At 48.3% G+C, this 16263-nt stretch overlaps 5 protein-coding genes across 5 annotated transcripts; 4 read left to right on the top strand and 1 right to left on the bottom strand.

Annotated features, from left to right (window-relative positions):
- Positions 1 to 827: 827 nt before the first annotated feature.
- On the top strand, positions 828 to 3187 carry RhiXN_01316 (major facilitator superfamily transporter; the record flags this gene model as incomplete). Its single annotated transcript, XM_043321135.1, has 14 exons — positions 828 to 1055; positions 1108 to 1245; positions 1298 to 1546; positions 1602 to 1672; positions 1723 to 1821; positions 1875 to 1938; positions 1990 to 2008; positions 2058 to 2123; positions 2173 to 2340; positions 2395 to 2447; positions 2508 to 2524; positions 2586 to 2708; positions 2761 to 2814; positions 2869 to 3187. 14 exons carry the CDS (start codon positions 828 to 830, stop codon positions 3185 to 3187), a joined length of 1668 nt encoding a protein of 555 aa, XP_043186958.1.
- A 189-nt stretch (positions 3188 to 3376) lies between these two features.
- On the top strand, positions 3377 to 4995 carry RhiXN_01315 (RasGEF domain-containing protein; the record flags this gene model as incomplete). Its single annotated transcript, XM_043321134.1, has 3 exons — positions 3377 to 3464; positions 3511 to 4112; positions 4318 to 4995. 3 exons carry the CDS (start codon positions 3377 to 3379, stop codon positions 4993 to 4995), a joined length of 1368 nt encoding a protein of 455 aa, XP_043186957.1.
- Positions 4996 to 5015: 20 nt separating this feature from the next.
- Positions 5016 to 8082, top strand: RhiXN_01314 (RasGEF domain-containing protein; the record flags this gene model as incomplete). Its single annotated transcript, XM_043321133.1, has 8 exons — positions 5016 to 5042; positions 5102 to 5305; positions 5335 to 5973; positions 6029 to 6635; positions 6688 to 7031; positions 7129 to 7356; positions 7411 to 7678; positions 7730 to 8082. The coding sequence occupies 8 exons, from the start codon at positions 5016 to 5018 to the stop codon at positions 8080 to 8082; spliced, it is 2670 nt and encodes an 889-aa protein (XP_043186956.1).
- A 1057-nt stretch (positions 8083 to 9139) lies between these two features.
- RhiXN_01313 (uncharacterized protein) lies at positions 9140 to 10972 on the bottom strand (the record flags this gene model as incomplete). The annotated part of the gene is made up of 2 exons (XM_043321132.1): positions 9140 to 9361; positions 9416 to 10972. The coding sequence occupies 2 exons, from the start codon at positions 10970 to 10972 to the stop codon at positions 9140 to 9142; spliced, it is 1779 nt and encodes a 592-aa protein (XP_043186955.1).
- Positions 10973 to 11849: 877 nt separating this feature from the next.
- On the top strand, positions 11850 to 14910 carry RhiXN_01312 (hemolysin-III channel protein; the record flags this gene model as incomplete). Its single annotated transcript, XM_043321131.1, has 11 exons — positions 11850 to 11916; positions 11969 to 11986; positions 12048 to 12238; positions 12290 to 12332; positions 12395 to 12496; positions 12551 to 12758; positions 12813 to 12921; positions 12971 to 13026; positions 13775 to 13988; positions 14063 to 14126; positions 14192 to 14910. The coding sequence occupies 11 exons, from the start codon at positions 11850 to 11852 to the stop codon at positions 14908 to 14910; spliced, it is 1791 nt and encodes a 596-aa protein (XP_043186954.1).
- Positions 14911 to 16263: the final 1353 nt, after the last annotated feature.

Raw genomic sequence — 16263 nt, 5'->3', positions numbered from 1 at the left:
GAAGGTTGATGATTGGCCAAGAGCTATTTATGCGCCTTCTCGTGCGGAGGTAAATTGGCGTCGATCTGGAGCCTAATTCGTCAAGTAGTTTCGGACCCTGTTGATCACGTAGTGATCATGGAGTTAGTAACGTCGGATATCGAACTCACGAGCAGGCGATGCGCGCAAGGGTCAATTTGTCACCACTGGCGGGAAGCTCGGGGGCAAAGAGCTCGGGTGTTGTGTGATCGAGCTAGGCCGTATTTCCTCCCTGATCGTGGTTACTTTTGCAAAAGTTAAGAGTGTCAGGAGGTCTGATCATCTTCCACAATCATTTGAAATATCCATATCGGGGCTAGATTCCCTATTTGTCCAACTCATGTCTTGCGGATTGTGCGATAAACCACCTGTATATCTCAGTTCGACCGGACATTTCCAGATTGCCCAACTCCACACGCACCTGCCAGGAACATGGAGAAGAGATACTACCGCAAATTGAGAGGCCGGAATAGGGCGGCCTAGAGCTCTCCTCTGTCTTGGCAACTTGACTCTGAGGAGTGTTCACAATATCGATTTGTCCAGGCCCCTCGAACACCGCGAGTTCATTACTGAGATTAGACCCGCACAATTGCATCGGTCGGCTCACTCGCCATGTGATAGTGGGTATAAACTCTCACAATGTGGGGCGTTTCCTTAGTCTCGTTTGTGAGTGGGAGCCGCCTTCCCGACTTTTCCGAAATACGGGTGTACTCAGTGGCCCCCTTGAGCTCAAAATCGTTTCTTTCTCCACTCCCCTCTCTCCCTTCAGGCCTTCTTTCTCTACTCGGGCTTGACACTCGTATACGACAATGGACGTCCAGAAGGTTGAGTCGTCTGCTCCCTCGTCGGTTTCTGTCGAAACGGTCAACGATTCTCCGACTGCCGTCATCACAGACCTTGAAAAAGGGGCTGTAGCAGTTGCCCCAAGCGAAGAGTCCAATCTCGACACTGAGAAAGCTCCAGGACCGGTCGTCACAAAACACGAGAATGGGCTCACAGATCAAACATTTTACTTGCCCAGACGGAAAATCATCACTGTAAGTCCGAGCGCTAAAATAGCTCTTTCGCCAAATGACCTCTTTTGGGCAGATATTCCTAGCATGTGCATCCACAGAGATAGTAGCACTTATCGACGAAAAGGCAGTTGCTGCGGCCTTGTCGATTATCAGTTCCGAGCTTGTGGCAGGAAGCAAGATAAGCTGGGTCGCGTCTGCATACTTCTTGCAAGTCTTCTTTCTTATCTTGCCCCATTGGAATCGTCAGTCTAACTGCTTTCTAGAACGAGTACCGCATGTACCCTCTTTACGGGCGAATCTCGGATATATATTCGCGCAAAAATGTTCTTTATACGCTTATAACTATCTTTTTCTTTGGGTCTCTTGCGGCTTCACTGGCGCAGACAGTTGTACAACTTATCATTTTCCGCGCGATCACCGGTATTGGAGGTGGAGGATTAATTTTGGTGGGACAATTGATTGTGGGTGATGTCGTTACCGTTCGCGAGAGGGGCAAGTACCAGGGTATCTTGGTGAGCTCATGATTCGTCTCACATCCTATCAGTGATTGACCATGCCATTTCGCAGGGAGCTTTCGTTGCGCTCTCAAATGGCATTGGTCCCCTAATTGGAGCTGCATATTCACAAAAAGTGTCATGGTGGGTCTTGCTTTATTCGACTTGCGTATATGCCTCATTTCCACACCTAGGCGCTGGATATTCCGGATGAACATGCCATTGGCAGTTTTCGCCTCTGTATGCGTTTACTTCTTCATGCCTCTAAAAAAGGTCCATGGAACTGCCATAGAGTACGTGTTTCGCTTGCGAAAGAGATAAAAGTATTGACAGCTTTGTTACCAAGTAAATTGAAAAAAGTCGATTTCATAGGGTCCCTTTTGGTCCTGATTGGGACCGGAGCGATTATCGTACGTGACTCTTGTGTCCGATTAGCTTACTCGCTAATGTGAATGCGTTAGTTGGGTTTAACATGGGGAGGTGCCGAATACTCATGGATAAGCGCCTGTCCTTGTTCCTCTAGTACTAGGAGTCGTGATTAGTATTGGATTCGTCATTTGGGAATGGAAATTCGCTGAACTGCCGTTGATCCCGAGTCAGTCAATCTCTCGCATTTACAGTGTAGTCCCTGATTCCCTTTTCAGTGTACATCTTCCGATACAAAGTCGTCGTCGGCGCAGCGCTGACGCACTTTGTCAACGGCTACGGGATGTACGTTCAGATCTTCTATCTGCCCACGTTCTATCAGCTTGCGTACGGGTACTCTGCCATCCGGTCGGCGTCATTACTCTTACCAGTCGTTCTATTCCAAAGTAGGTTTATCAATTACTTACGAAAAGAACTCTTCTAACGCGTCATTTGGTCAGCCTTGTTCTCTACTTTGGGCGGCGCAATGGTGTCATGGAAGGGTCGCTTTAGGGTACGTCAATTACGCCTGGACAGTCTACCCTGTATTCGGGCTGATCGCTGTTGGCTTTAGGAGCTCTTGCTTTCAGGGTGGGCGATGTGGTCATTGCCCTTGGACTGTTTGCAACATTGGACGAGAGTTCGAGTCTAGGACGACAAGTTGGTTTTCGATATTCGCCGGAGTAGGAATCGGGCAGACCTTGCAGCCATCGTTGGTTGCTGTTCAGGCGGCCGTAGAAAGGAAGGATATGGCCGTTACGACCACTGCAAGGAGGTGAGTCTAAATTAAAGAATAGAGGTTTGACGGGCTTCTGAATGTTGTGAAGCTTCCTCCACAACCTTGGTGGCGTGGTCGGGTTGACGATCTCAGGAAGTATCATGTAAGTCTCACCAGGGTTCCCAAATGAATGAATAAGTTGATTCATTTTATCCAGAAACAACGTCTTGTCCAATCATATTGTCAAAGTATTGGGGCCTTCGCTGTCTGACGAGGCTCGCAAGGCAATTTTGAACGACCCGATCTCTGCTCGGCACACTCTAGATGCGGAGACACTGGCAATTGTGATCGACGGGTACCGTCTCGGTTTCCGGACCCTTTTCATTGTGTGCGCGTCGTTGACAGCGTTTGCGTTCTTTACAACATTGTTTTTAATTCCGCATATATCATTAAGGAGGGATGACGACAAGGCGCTGAAGGCTCAAGCAAAAGAGGAGTTGGAGAGGCGAAAAGAAGCAAAGACGGCCGGGCGCTAAATAGCCATTATGTCATGTAGCATGAATAGATATTTCCAATTGTATGTTTGATGGAGTCAGCTGACTTGGAGTGATTGACCACGACAAGGTGTCTTTGTCTGCTTTCGGATTGCGGTGAGCTCGAGTAGGTTGAAGTGGGATGGCGATGCTAATAGCAAATAGCAACGAATGGAATATAACGAGTGATTAATGAACACAGACGACCACTCTACGATGCATCCCTCTTCGGAAGACGTGATCAAGGCCGAGATCGCCTCTGCGGACCTCTCAATGGCTGGTCAGTCTATACATAATTCCCAGAAATTCGACTAATATTGTGATAGTTGATGGCTCGTTTGTCGAGACTACGTCGTCGCATGCGGCGCGTGAACTCAAGAAACGACTGGATCAGTTGCTAGGTGTCGGCAGAGACGGGGTGCGGTCTCCCTACGCGTTGACGATTACCCAATCACCATCTGGCGCTCGTGTATACCGCGTTGGCTTCCGGCCCAACGTACGAGACGGCCAGACTCTAGACTTGCAAGCGCTCTCGCCTTCAGCCGATGTCCCCTCGGGCATGTTATCTCCGCTTACTGCTATCAACCCTACTTCCACCACTGGCCTTCACCAACGGGCTGCTACTCGTACACACAAAACAGAATATTTATTGCCAACACACAAGCCTGGATACAAGCCTATTCCTCGCACTCGCTCGGGATCCATATCCACCGGACGCCCTTCAACAAGCACGTGGGAGGCTGAACGAGTTCCCCTCCCCGATGATTCGCTCTCGGAAGTCCAACTAGGGGCCGAACCAGGTTGTGCTCCTCGTCCATTTACTGGCCCCCAATATGTGCGACTGGGAAATACTGACTGCAGATCTATACCCGGACTGGCGACTCTGATATCTTTAGCTCCGCAATGGGCTGGTCAGATGCTCCCAGAGGTACACATTCCTTCCCGATCTGTCGCCCTAGCTTGACGGTGATCGGATAGATGCCACACGTGAGCCGCGCACACTCAGCGAACGCCCCTTTCTTCAGCTTGAGCCGGGTGCATTCCCTTTGGCCGTGGGGTAATATATACCAAACCTCTCGCTGGTACGGGCCCGAAAGCCGGAGATCAGTAGAGGGTCGGCGATCAGTTGACAGGCAGAGCGAGACTACTCTACGACCGATAGCGTGCAACCCACGGACCAAGTCAGCCAAGTCGTGCCCGTACCCCCTGCTGATACCCCCCACGACACTTTATGCTCCGTTCTTAAATACCCTACTGGAGTTTTCCAAGTACTTCAAACATACCGCGGCCTCCCTTCACTTGATGCGCTGCTCGAATCTCATGATACACCCACTGCTCGGTTATCAACCACTACCTCGGCCGTCCCGGAAAATGATCCTCGATTCGTTATCTTTGGCGACCTAAAACCGAGCTCGGATACCATAATTGCCCATAACCGACGAAAGATCACCAAACCCAAGCCTTCTGCTCCAACCTCCGTATCCTCTGACAGGGACTCGTCTGATGAACGGACCATCATGGCCGCAACCATTGAGCGCTGGGTGGCCCAGCTGACGAGCGAACTCAACTATGACGCTCTCATGATCTTCTTCCTCACGTACCGAGGTTACGTATCCGCCAACGACTTGTTCCATCTGTTGATCTGCCGGTTCCACTGGGCACTTGAACCTACTACAAGCGCCCAAGATGAGACAGTGCGAAGGATCGTTCGTGTTCGATCATTTATTGTATTCCGGTTCTGGCTTGCGACTTTCTTCCAAGTTGACTTTTCGCCGAACAAATGCTTCGGGGCGAATTCACCAACTGGTTGAACGCGTTGCGCAAGAGCCCGATGCTCACTGCTAAGCCCGATGCGGCCGTAAGTAGCTATTCATCACTCGTGTCACATCGATTGCTCAGCACGTGTGGTGGCGCTAGATTATTGTCCAGAAGCTCAAAAAGATCGTGCGCGAATGTCGAGAGGCCCACGTGTCCAAGCCGGTGACCAGGTCTCCCCAGTCACCCATCGAGCGTGCACCTGTCGAACCCACACCCCTGAATCTTCACGCTCTCCGAACCGCGTTCGAGCCCTCCATAAGTGCGCCTGGGGTTGCTGGACCAAACGACTCGGACGTCGATTTGGTTCGACCCCTATTTTGGATCCGATCAAGGGGAAGCAGACGCCTGCTAGTCCACCGCGCAAGTCGAGTCTGGCCCTTCCCTTTACGCGCGCCGACCCTCCTCCCCATTCCAAGTTGGTACCGGTATCCATGCCCATGCACCATGGTCCGCTCACGCGCGCGTTTGTCAACACTATGGGACGGATAGGAAGGTGGAAGCGAGGGCTTGGGACTCGCTCGATGTTGGTTGGGCCTACGGGCAGTGGTGGTGTTGGATGTGTGGATCCAAGTGCGTTTGACGAGTTTGGATTGGGAATGTCGGGGCTCGGAGAGAATTCTAATGGAACTGAGGTTGTTGCTGTTCGTGGAGGGGTGGAAGAGTATTTGCGGATGTGTGGGTTGACGGGCAAGAAGCAGATTGGAGGACCAGTCACACCAGAGGAGGTCGAGGAAAAGGAAGACGAGGACGAGACTGAAGATATGGATACGAACGACTTGACTGTCCGGCCTGGAGCTGAGACCAAAGTGCTAGAAATGGAAGACAAGGAAAAAGGTCGAGATACCCCGACCTCGACGTCTACTCCACGGTTGCTCTCGCAGTTCCCTCCATCTCAGAACGAAGGCGAACAGTCCATTGATGAGACCACCGAAGAAGGCGAAGGATCCTCCCTACGACATAGCAGACGAGCAGTAAGTTTACGTATTTAATCCCGCTTCCTTTTAATTTCTGACGTCCATCCCCCAGTCCGATGCGACGCAAATGCAACTGTACGCAAGCACCCTGCGCGAATCCTACTCTTGGCTTCCCGAAACGGAAACTATTTCGATCGACGACGCCGATTTATCCGACTCGAGCTCCGAATCTGAAATTGTCCGACGTCCGCCGCGACGTCTCCCTAATCGACGCGATCTCGAATTTACTGCTGCAGAGTTTTCGGCCGCTCGTACGGACAGTGTATCTTCTTTGGGTGCTCCTTCAACCGTCCCGTCTATCCAATCGGCTTTATCTGCCAGCGATCCAACGACACCTGATCATACCGGTGGTCCGATCCAAGCATGGCAAATTGACTTTTTGGGCGAGGAGAGTGACGATGAAGCTGGCCCAGGAGATGCCGAAGCCGCCCTCCAACGACTCGAAGGCCAGATTGATGCAGAGGAACAGAGATTGCGAGATTCCAAGGTTGACAAGTGGCTCAAGCGTGTCCAGGAGCTCAGCTTGAAGCGAGCAGCTGGTGGTGCTATTATTGGTGCCGGGGGTGTATTCGATCTGGCCATGGGGATCAACTTTGAGGACGAGGACGATATTGAAGTCAAACCAGAGGGAGAGCCGGATCCAGTTACTGCCGACGACAGTGCGTATTTAAGCAGCCATATCTTACCATAAAATTTTGACCATATTCCCAGGCGCGGAACCAGAATCCGTGTCGATGCGGCCTTCACTCGAAATTCCATCCAACGAGATCCCTGGATCAGCAACCAGTCCGTTGACAGATTCGCTTGTCGGTGATTCTTCTCGTCCCGGACGTGATGCTTCTTCTTCTCGGCCCGCCAATGACGCTGCAGTGAAAGACTCAACTTCGGCACGAGTAGTCAGCGAGGCGATGTCGCATCCAACGTTCGAGTCTGCACCTCGTTCATTGCACGACTCGACGTCCCACCTTATTGATGTTCCTTCTCCCCGCCAGCGCGTTACTCTATCGTTCAAAAAGGGCGGTCGCCCAAGGATACTTCGTTTCTTCTTCAACATCGTTCGGAGGTTATTGCACAAAACCTAAGCGCGGTCGAACGCGGGTTGTTTGTTGCGATCTCGTTTGAGGAGCTTGTTATGCACAATTGGGGGCCCAGTCCCGCGACTTGGATATCACGGATTGGATGCAATTCCGCACTGATGCCGCTCACCACCGCATCCAACAAGATATGCAAAAGGAAGGCGGAAAGGACGCGTTGACAAGTGATGTTCTCGCTGTCCGTGCGCGGTTCAACTTGACTGCAAATTTTGTGGCGTCCGAGGTTGTTATGGCTCACCCTAGTCAGCGAGTCGCACTGGTCAATAAGATTATCCGGATTGCTTGGGTGAGTATTGGCTGCCTATGGAATCGACTGTAAAGTTCTCATAAATGATTACAGAAACTCTACCGGATGAATAACTTTGCCACTCTTTGTGCAATGATCACTGGTATAACCAGCATCTGGGTAAACGCAGCAATGCGGCGACTGTGGCAGGGTGTTGGAATGTGGGAAATGCGGCTCCTCAAGGACCTGAAGTGGTTCACGTCCTCAACTGACAACTTCCGATTCATGCGTGATGCCATCATGTCGCTTACTCATGATAGCCGCGTCGATGCTCCTTCGGATCGAGGATCGGAGCAGCTCGTTGGATGTATTCCTTTCTTGGGTGAGTTTCCCCCGATCGAGAAATGCTGATATAATATTAATACTCGAACAGGCATTTATTTGTCCGAACTATCGGAATACGCCAAGCTTCCCGACTTTATTGACCCGACACGTCCAGAAGAGCCTGTCCAACTCGACCCGATCACCGGAGAATTTGGAGCTCTTAGCGACCCAGAGGTGTTCAATGCTCTGCCCGAGCTTCCAGATTACATGTCCCTCCGACCCCTCATCAATGTACAGAAACAACGCCAGATTGCAGGGGTCGTGCAAGCTTTGGTCAAAGGACAGCACATGGCAAGCGCGTGTCGATTTACAGCTGAGCAGAAGGTATATTCAAAGTGTCTACGGTTGAAGTGCGTTGACGCAGCGACGATGTGGAGCACGTTAGGCACAGAAGGTGCATAGAGTTCAATATCGGGATTAATTGAGCGGACAGAGTTTATGCTTTATGGATCGTATATTCGTAAATTGTTTGCATGCTTATTTGCCTCATGGTTTTGATTTTTTTTTTTCCTGGGTGTGCAGTAGAGCTTCCATGTTTTCAACTTTCATGTATCATGGTTATGGTAATTGCATCGTTTTTTGTGTGGATACAGTAAAGTCTCCCTTTGAGATACGAATGGAGATTCATCATTGGGTCAAGAGTGATCTAGAGGTTATTCTGTTTGCACACGATACAAGGGTGAGCGCCAGTGGGCATGATCCAAGCCCTCAAGTTGGCGTAATGATTTAATTGAAGAACCCTGTTTCGCCATATTCGTTAGTTTAGAATATAGGCTCTGATTTGTATCTTACTCACAACATTTGGTGATGTAGACTTCAACGAAAGCGATGCATTGTTAACGTGTGTACATCGCCCTGGATCTTGGCATGGTTACAAGATACCTAATAGTAAATCCAACTATATGCCTTCTAATCCTTCTCTCATCTTGTTGCGAAGGTTGCGTCAAACCTTTAAATGAGTGATCAATTGCAAGCGCTCAAAGACTATCAGAAAACATGAACTTCATTTGGCGTTGCGCTCACTACAGGATTTCTGGTTGCGGGGGAGGGGGGCGTTGAATGGCGGAATGGTGGGTCAATGGGTCGTAACTAGCGTTTTCACTAGGCAAGTCATTCGTTCTCTGAGGTTTATAGCTATCTAATATGCCTATCGAAGCACTGTGTGATACGGCATTTTATACCTGTAAGCACGGATCCAATAAAGGGTCTCGGAAATTAGGGTGCATATATTGTTGGGTCTTCTAATGTAGTCTTTGCCGTGCTCACAGCATCTTATTAGCTGGAACTCATGCACGAATCAAGCGTGCTCCATCTATCAATATTGATACCGTTTTTGTAAACTCATTGAAACCTAATATAAAGTCCAATCTTTTTAGTAAACGAGAGACAGTGACATTGAGATCAAAAGAAAGTTTATAAAAGAAAGTATAGAGCTTAAGTTCGTAACGTGGATCTATCCTTAATGAGTTGTTGCTGCATCCACGTCCATCCCATGCTTTAAAAGATGTTCCCACACTCGCCCCATAGCTTCGCAAATATCAGTTTGTACGGTGGTGGCAGAGCCCAGACCTAGCCGACTAATCTTATCGCCATGTTTCTGGATCCGCTTCTTGACCCAGCCCTGCATCTCGGTGTGGCTAATTTCTCCCCAACGGGGTGTCACTTTGGCCTTTTTAACTCCCTTACAGATTTATCGACATTTAGTTGGAAATTTTGAAGCCCTTTGTGGACTTACCGAGAGGTTCAATGCTGCTTGAAACGAGTATTGAGGATTCTCTTGCAACACAGAAAATACAGCGTCGGATATAGTGTCCACGATTGTCCTTGTTGTATACTCGAACGAGTCCCACATACAGTCGCGTACCGTTGGACCAGAGAGTTCGAACCCAGTTTCGAGTTCTTCCCAAATGATCTTCCAAATCTCATCCCGTCCAGCATCAGGAGACTCAGTGCGAACAACATCATGGATAACCGCCTGTCCTTCGCTCCGGGCATGCTGAAGAACTGAGCCCCAGAGCTTGTTCCACCCACTCATCCACTCTTCGTGAGTTTGAGCGTCGCCAACAAGTTCATCGGACATACCCCATGCGGAGCAGATCGCGGTGTCGTACGAATTATCGGTGATGGCGGTTGCCCCTGTGACGAGAATTTTGTCTAGGATGCCTCCGACCTTCCATTTCCTTGTGGTGCTTTTGGTGGGTATTTCTGGCAGGGCGTTAGTCTTGTTTTCCATAACAGAGACATCTGGCGCTTTGGTTGGTTCAAATTCGTAATGTTGCTGAACAGGAACATCGACCTCGTTTGTAGACTTGAGTGTTTTCATCATGAGGACCCATATAGCATCTCTCAAAGCTACACGTGCGGTATGCCGCAGGTTGTCGCGGACTGAATCAAACCAAAATGTATGTGAAAGCGCTGTGCGCATGACAGAGGATCGTGAATCGAGCAGCGATTCAACAGTCGATTCCATAGTGGACATCATTGCAGATTCGATCACATTTCGCATCACAGGCTCCATCCTTGGGCGCATGTATCTTTTCATCCAGGCTGACAAAATTATATTCAGAACTCTGATAGGAATGAACCCGGTAGGACTGTGGTGCTTGCGAAGGACCTGGCGTACTCGCGGTTGAAGAGAGCACATAAAGACTTCCGAGACACTTTTCATTGCCATTTTAGTAATCTTCTTGGCAATCGGTTCTATAGCTTTCTGTTTCAGCGCGGAGTTGAGAAGGTCCGATTCCACAAGTTGCGCCGGTGTATCCCAAGAGACAGAATGACGAGCGACAATGGAGGTAATTGTCCACGAGAAGAAATAGCAATTGAATCGTTGGAGAGTATATCGTTGAGTTTTGGGGTCACTGCGTATGCTACAGCATATGGAGAGGATGAAAGATAGGTCGATTTTTCCGTTTGGGCAGAGCTCCATCAAGCACTCTGAAGTAGAGTTGATCTCGTCTATCCCAGCTACTTCGTGAATGGTGTCGTAAGCTTCGGACCCCTCTGAGCGAAGGGTATTAGTGGGAACATTGGGGTCACCTCTCCGGTCTAGCCGACAAAGTCCTCCCCTCTGAAGGTGTATGAGAATAAATTCGTGACGAAAGGGCTCTTCAAACTCTTTGCGAAGTTGAATCTTGGTGACAGAAGTAAACCCTATGCTCTTGTACCAATCAAAAACAAGCCCTTTTCCCCATCCTAAAGAAAAATCAAGCAGGACTGGGCCGCCTGGACGCTGTCCTCTCGACCATTGAATGGCTGAATTGGATGCCAACTGTGAAGGAACGAAAATCATTGAGTAAATGCAGTCCAGCTGCAAGAAGAAGAAAAAAGTGAGGAAAGGGGGCACTTCTTTTGCAGTATCCTCCGCGCTCTAAACAGATAAAAGGAAAAGGAAAAGCAGAGACCGGTTTATCTAGGGCATTTTCACAACCCGTGCAGATTACATTGAAACCGTCAACCGGGCGCAACTTAATCTATGTAGGCCGGATAAGAATCTGTTGATAAGTCACAAAGGAGATCTACTATAGAATCAGTAGCTTATCCTCAAGCCGCTCCCAGGTTATTCAGTTCTTAGTAACTACCCTTTTTTATACTATCCATAAATGGGTTAACAGATCTTGACCTTACGCAAGAGCCATGATACTGACGCTTAAGTGTCTGATACAACAACCTTTTAAGGTTATTCATAGTCATATGTCACCCAGATTCCCTAACCTCATCGTGCATGTAGCTTGTCCAAAGGGCCGTCGTGAGTTATTACAAGTGCCACCCAATAATACGTCTAAAAAACTGGACCCTGGTTACCCATCCCGATGACAGAATCATAACCTGTCGTATCTGCTAACTTGGGCTGTGCTATGATTCACGTGTTTCTTTGTGTACCAAATATGGTTCTCGTTAGCGATTCATGTATCGACTAAAACCCTCCGTGCTGGACGGCATCTTATCATTGCCGCCCTCTCCTCCCCCCCTTACCACTTCAAGTGCGCGTGCAAAATGACAGCGAAGATGGTACCTAGCACTGCCGCTAACGTAGCTGAAGATCCAGTCTGGCAACTGCCCCTTCTAACCTTCGACACCCTTCCCCCCTGGATGCAGGACAATGCCTACATCTTGAGAGGATATAGAAGGTACGATAAGCCATGTCCTGTATTATTCGACTTATGACCATGAAGGTGTCCTCCCAATTCAGACCACAATATTCATGGTTAGGATGTGCCCGTTCGGTTTTTGGTTGTATGTACTACACTCAACTCACGACACATCTTACCCAATCTCGATCTTTTAGATTTACACAATGAAACAGGTATGCACTTCAAACCGGTCTATCTTCAATTTGCATGAAAATGTGACCACCATTCGATCAGTCAATATTCAAACTCACCTTTTCGGGGCTCTTGGATTTTTGTTCCTTCTCTTCGATGCGCAAGAAACAGAGTCTAGCTATAACACATTGACCTGGCGAGACCGTGTTGTGTTCAGGCTGGCCATTATCGCCGCGATAGTTTGCCTCGCTACAAGTACGCTATTTCACACAGTTACTTGCCATTCCCCCAACGTGCGTGGCCGTGTTCTTCCTGTGATAGAACAAGTAACAAATTGTATGCAGGTTGCAAAGAAGTGTAATGCTTTAGATTACACAGGGATTATTGGTATGGATAAATCAATCTGTTTCTGGTGGTTCTATCAATTCAACTAAACTACCATACTACAGTGGTGTCCGTTGGGACATTCTACCCGACCCTTCACTATGGCTTCTTTTGTGACTATTACTTAAAGACCGTTTATATCACCTCCATTACGGTCGGAGGAGCCGGTACGTTTGATGATACCTCCCCGCGAAACAGATGTAATGACACAGTACCACCAGCCTCCGCCTATGTAGTCTTGCAGCCAGACTACGCGACTCCTGCTTACCGTTGGGCGCGTACATCCGTCTTTTATGCGCTCGGAGTCGTTGCGCTTGTCCCGCTAGTCCATGCCTATTTTTCATATGGCCTGGAGCGAATGCAGAATGAAATGGGGCTTCATTGGCTTTTAGCATGCATTTGCTTCTACGTAGTCGGAGGAATGATTTAGTGAGCGACGCGCTTTTTTTTATTTGTTCTATCACTCAATCAAACTTTCGATAGTGGCTGTCGCGTTCCAGAGCGTTGGATGGCTGGTACGTTCGATTATTTTGGAGCATCGCATCAGATTCTCCACATATGTGTCGTATTGGCGATGTTGTCGAACTACAAGGTTTGTCTAGGTCGCGTTCTTAATTCTATGCTATCTGACATGGGTATAGGCAATGTTGACTGGACTGGAGTATTGGCATGGGAAACGCGCGGGAACATGTGGTGTGTAGGTCGCCGACAAACACCCGTAGTATGCAGTATTGCAGTCCAGTTGGATTACGCCGCTCGTAATACTGGAATATGAATCTCAGGCCCCTTTGCCAAACTCATTCCAGACTACCCCTGGGATGTAACCCTTGCCTGACTCCGTAAGAAAACCGACAACTGAGCCAAGGATGAAAACAGATTCCGTGGCCTTGCGGCGGAACGTCATGCGTGCATTGCCCAAGTTGGGCCTAATAAGGATATCATCTCTTTCGCTTTCTTCACTTCCTTGTTGTCCCCACCTGAAATCGCCTTCTTTACGGCCTTGTTGCGCACGTATAAACCAGGCTGAGTAGAGCGCTTCTCAAGGCTTCCCACTTCTCAATAGGGCTGCATGATGTCAGCATCGAATGCAACATAAGCCACAGTTTGGTTTTCGAGACGCCTTTGAATTATCCACCGCAACGATATGCTGCTCAAAGTAGTGAAATCGAGGACACTTCCTCTTGGGGAATCTTGAAGCGGCGTACCGCCACCATTGCCCGTGCACTGCCCTCGGAAATTCATTGACAAAGTAAAAAAAACGGTTTTCTATGAAAGTATAAACGGGTGCTCACAGGCGAAAATAATGATGAGCTCGGATAACCATCGTCATACCATAGCTAGAAAGTGACGTTACGATACTCCCTTTTAATTCGAAGGGTTTCAATGCATATGGGTATCAAGTGGTTGTCTGGCCTCGGTGTTCCTTCCTAATATGTCGTGCTTAGGAAATTGGGCCAACTCGACCTTCACTTTCGCGCCACCACGATGTCATATATTCTTAACCTACCACTTGATATTCTCGCTATTATAATTGCCCACGTTGAGCCCCATGATCTTTGTAGAATAGCTCTCGTATCGCGTCTATTAAATAGCCTTGCCACTCCCAAGATATATGAAGAAGTGATATACGGCGATGCACTTGCTCAAAACTGGGGAAAGGTAGGTACCAGGTTCTTTGTTTAGCATGCATGAATAATCGGTAACCAACTGCTCGGTATGGAAATTATACCCAGGTTTTATGCCCACTCAAGACATTGAACTCACGCCCAGACCTACTGGTTCGCCTTAAATCGCTAGGTGTGTCAAGGATTTGCGTGGGATTCAATATTAATTTAGTGCTCATGAAATTCATACGTTTCTAGACCTCACCAGTGTACCTTGGGATGAACCAGATAAAAATCACTCTGCGCCGGAGTTCTTCGTGAGCTATCAAGAGGTTCTAAAAGCTGCGCAGAACCTACAGAGGCTGGCTATTGGACGATATGAAGACGGCTTCTTGGGCGAACTTATTTGTACTCCCAACGAGCTTATTTCCTCCGCCCAGGACCAACCCAAAACCCGCGGAAGCGCGCTTCTCCATCTACCCAGCTCAACAGAGTATTTGTTGCTTCGCCAACCGGGCGAGAGTATCATTCATGGACTGGTCACTTTGGCTAACTCTTCCCAGCTCTCTGGACTGACTAACTTGCGCATTATTGCGAATGATTGCCTTCTACCTGCCGGATTGTCGACTATTCTAACCAACACACCCAATTTGAAAGCGTTGGGCATTATCAGATGCGCCTGCATTACGCTTCCGAACTTGTTGAGTAGTATTGGACATCTAAAACTGGACATGCTCGAGTTTGGATGGGCAAGTCGTAATGGCGGGCTTGAGAGGTCACAAATTTCATTTCCAAGTTTGCCCATGCTTCGTGAAATTTCACTGAGAAATATACCGGTAGTTTATCCAGGTGGTTTCCGACACGATCAGTCTCGATCTGCGACTAAAGATCAACTGCTATACGTACTTGATAACATATGCTGCGCAACACTATCGGTGTGTGGCGACCTCAAATCCGTTTGGTCATCGCCGAGCTAACATATCAATTACTATCTGTCCCTTTGCCAGTCCTTATGTCTCGGATTAGTTTCATTGGGACCGGGCCCCACACATGATATCATATATGATATCGTTGTTCGTTTTGGGAGCTCTCTTCATGAGTTGGACCTTTGTGATTCGGCGATATCGGCACAACAGGTAAAAGTAATTCTGCAAGGAATACCGCAGTTGAAGAAACTGGGTATTGCATTTGGGGACCTGCTAGATGACCTGGTAAGTTAACCTCTGTTACTAACTTTAGAAACAATCCTCCCCTTGTGCTCGTCCCCGACCAATATGGACTGACTTTCTACACACCAATCCTTTAGGATGTGATACTCAAAGCGTTACAGGGAGCACGCCATCTTCATACTATCGTGGATAACACCTACCCATATAGTGGTTGCATGCCTGACACCGCTCCCTCAGTATTAAGTGTTCCTCAAATCGAACAGCTCCTAGAAACCGGTCCAACATTGAGGGAGGTGATCTCATATCAGTATCGACACAAATGGGTGGTATGCCCGGAATATACTATGCTATACTTTCAAAATTTAATTATTCGTGCAGAAATCATATGAAAGGGGTTTGGCCAAACCAAGTATTTTCAGATACCGTATCAAGCAGGCCGACGTCAAATCGAGATACGAATTATGATGAGAAGAACAAGGTCACTAAATCGGGCCTGGGGCATGAATTTGCGGCTTTTTTCTCTCACTTAGGCTTTCCCTGTCATTGGTATGACGCTGTGCTCTACGTTCATTTGCTGACGAGGCGCAGCATCATGTATCGCACGCTCTTGAGATGTATTCAAATAGAACTTGGATGTGTATACCTACCATCAAGCGCAACCACATCGTAGAAATGTAGCAGTGGAGCCTTTTCCTCAGCGTTAGTTTGTTGTAGCCTATGGTTCAATTGGCCCCTCTGTGCTGGTGAGAGGAGGAAGGGTTCTGTGCTCAAGCTGACAGGCTACCTCGTTGCATGTGAGTATATAAACACCAGTTGACGATCGAGCCTAGCGCTATGTATAAACGCACTATTTCAAGTATTTGAAACCAATTCGGACCGATGCGCGGCTGGCTGTTGAAACTTCTATATTACAGTATATCTTGAGGTTAGGTCATGAGATTATTTTTTGGATCTACTCACGGGCATTTTGGGGCCGAGCGCTATGTTAGACTACAATACACTGGGTGTACTCCGTCGAGGAAAGGAAAACGAGAATGCTGTGTACAGTATAAAGTAGCGAGAGGATTACGAGATTGATGAGCGCTTTCAGGTTAAGATTCAAATATATGCCGTCCCTAATTAGGGAAGTGGACTATATAAGTATGCATCTAACTGTGGGAT

This window comes from Rhizoctonia solani, chromosome 16, assembly GCF_016906535.1.
Source record: "Rhizoctonia solani chromosome 16, complete sequence".
In the NCBI taxonomy this organism is placed as follows: domain Eukaryota; kingdom Fungi; phylum Basidiomycota; class Agaricomycetes; order Cantharellales; family Ceratobasidiaceae; genus Rhizoctonia; species Rhizoctonia solani.
The sequence above is the reverse complement of the archived record's forward strand: the minus strand, read 5'-3'. Positions and strand labels throughout refer to the sequence as shown.